Source organism: Cyprinodon variegatus, unplaced genomic scaffold (genome assembly GCF_000732505.1).
Source record: "Cyprinodon variegatus isolate N-32 unplaced genomic scaffold, C_variegatus-1.0 Scaffold0, whole genome shotgun sequence".
Classification (NCBI taxonomy): domain Eukaryota; kingdom Metazoa; phylum Chordata; class Actinopteri; order Cyprinodontiformes; family Cyprinodontidae; genus Cyprinodon; species Cyprinodon variegatus.
This window is the reverse complement of record NW_015150453.1, coordinates 273027-274318: the sequence shown is the minus strand read 5'-3', so window position 1 is coordinate 274318 and position 1292 is coordinate 273027. Positions and strand designations below refer to the sequence as shown.

The window sequence follows — 1292 nt, the reverse complement described above, 5'->3', positions numbered from 1 at the left end:
TAGTCAATAAATAGAAAAGACATTTTTTTCAGGACAGTAACTCATTACTTAAAACTTACTACTTAATATCAAACCATGTTGTTTTTCTTTCTACTTAAATTTAACAAAAGTTATGAAAAGTAACTGAAAAAATAAGATCTATTACACTGGAACTGTGAACTGTCAGTTTACCTCACTGTTGGAAAGCTGATACCACGGTTGTTTGCCGTAGGTAAAGATTTCCCATAGAACAACCCCGAAGCTCCAGATGTCGCTTTCTGTTGTGAACTTCCTGTACATGATGCTCTCTGGGGGCATCCAGCGGATCGGCAGCATCGTGCGTCCGCCGACCTGAGGATGAGAATCCAGGACAGGGTTGAAGGTATTATTTAAGGGATACACATTAAAAAACCTGTCGAATTTTGAACATTATTGGAAGCTGGACTTCCAGACACTCACCCGGTAGTAATCTGTGCTGTAGATGTCTCGAGACATTCCAAAGTCTCCGATCTTCACCACCAGACCCTCTCCCACCAGACAGTTGCGAGTGGCCAGGTCACGATGGACGAAGTGCAGCGAGGCCAGGTAGACCATGCCAGAAGCGATCTGGGCGGCGATGTGCAGCATCTGGGGTAGAGTCAGCTGCCCCATCGGGGGCATCTTGGACTCTTCCAGCATTCGAGCATCAGGTCCGTGAGCTCTGTGGAGGAAACAGATTTTTACAACTATGAAGGAGAAATTAAACCTTAGAACAAGCAGGGACGTAGCTAAAAGGGGGCCTGAGGTGACCATGGCCACCATACCCAGTAGCGGCTCCCTGTAGCTCAGACAATAGACTCTATAATCCTTCTCTTAGTCTACACTGCAAAAACGATCTAGAAATAAATAAAAATTTCTTAAATTAAGTGTATTCACCCTTAATTTGAGTCATTGTATTCTCATTATTAGTTCGTATGAAATTGTACGAAAAGTTATGCACAATAATTTCGTACGTTTTAGACGTTTTTTTCGTCGCATTTCGTCATATTTTTACGTCTTGCCTCGAGACAAGATATCCTTGCGCATGCGCATCTTACGCACCATTAAATAACATAGAATTTCACATACAATTAAACCTAAACATGACCCTAAACCTAACCCTAAGATACAAAACAGCAAGCAACCTAGTTAGAGACCTGAAGAAGTGATTATTGCACTGTTTTTCCCAGTTTTACGTCCGTACGCGAATCTGCTTTTTTCGTCTGTCTGGCTGCGCATGCGCACTGATCTGTATTTTCGAGGAAAAACGTCCAAAACGTACGAAATACTGTGCA

At 42.6% G+C, this 1292-nt stretch overlaps 1 protein-coding gene across 1 annotated transcript in view; it reads right to left on the bottom strand.

Annotated features, from left to right (window-relative positions):
- The window catches only part of ntrk1 (neurotrophic tyrosine kinase, receptor, type 1), an 87491-nt gene that overhangs the window by 8808 nt on the left and 77391 nt on the right, over positions 1-1292 (bottom strand). Inside the window, exons 15-16 of the mRNA XM_015401296.1 lie at positions 439-679; positions 172-330 (exon numbers count right to left, since the gene is read on the bottom strand). Of these exons, the coding sequence (XP_015256782.1) occupies positions 172-330; positions 439-679 (400 nt within the window). The remainder of the gene's footprint in view (positions 1-171; positions 331-438; positions 680-1292) is intronic.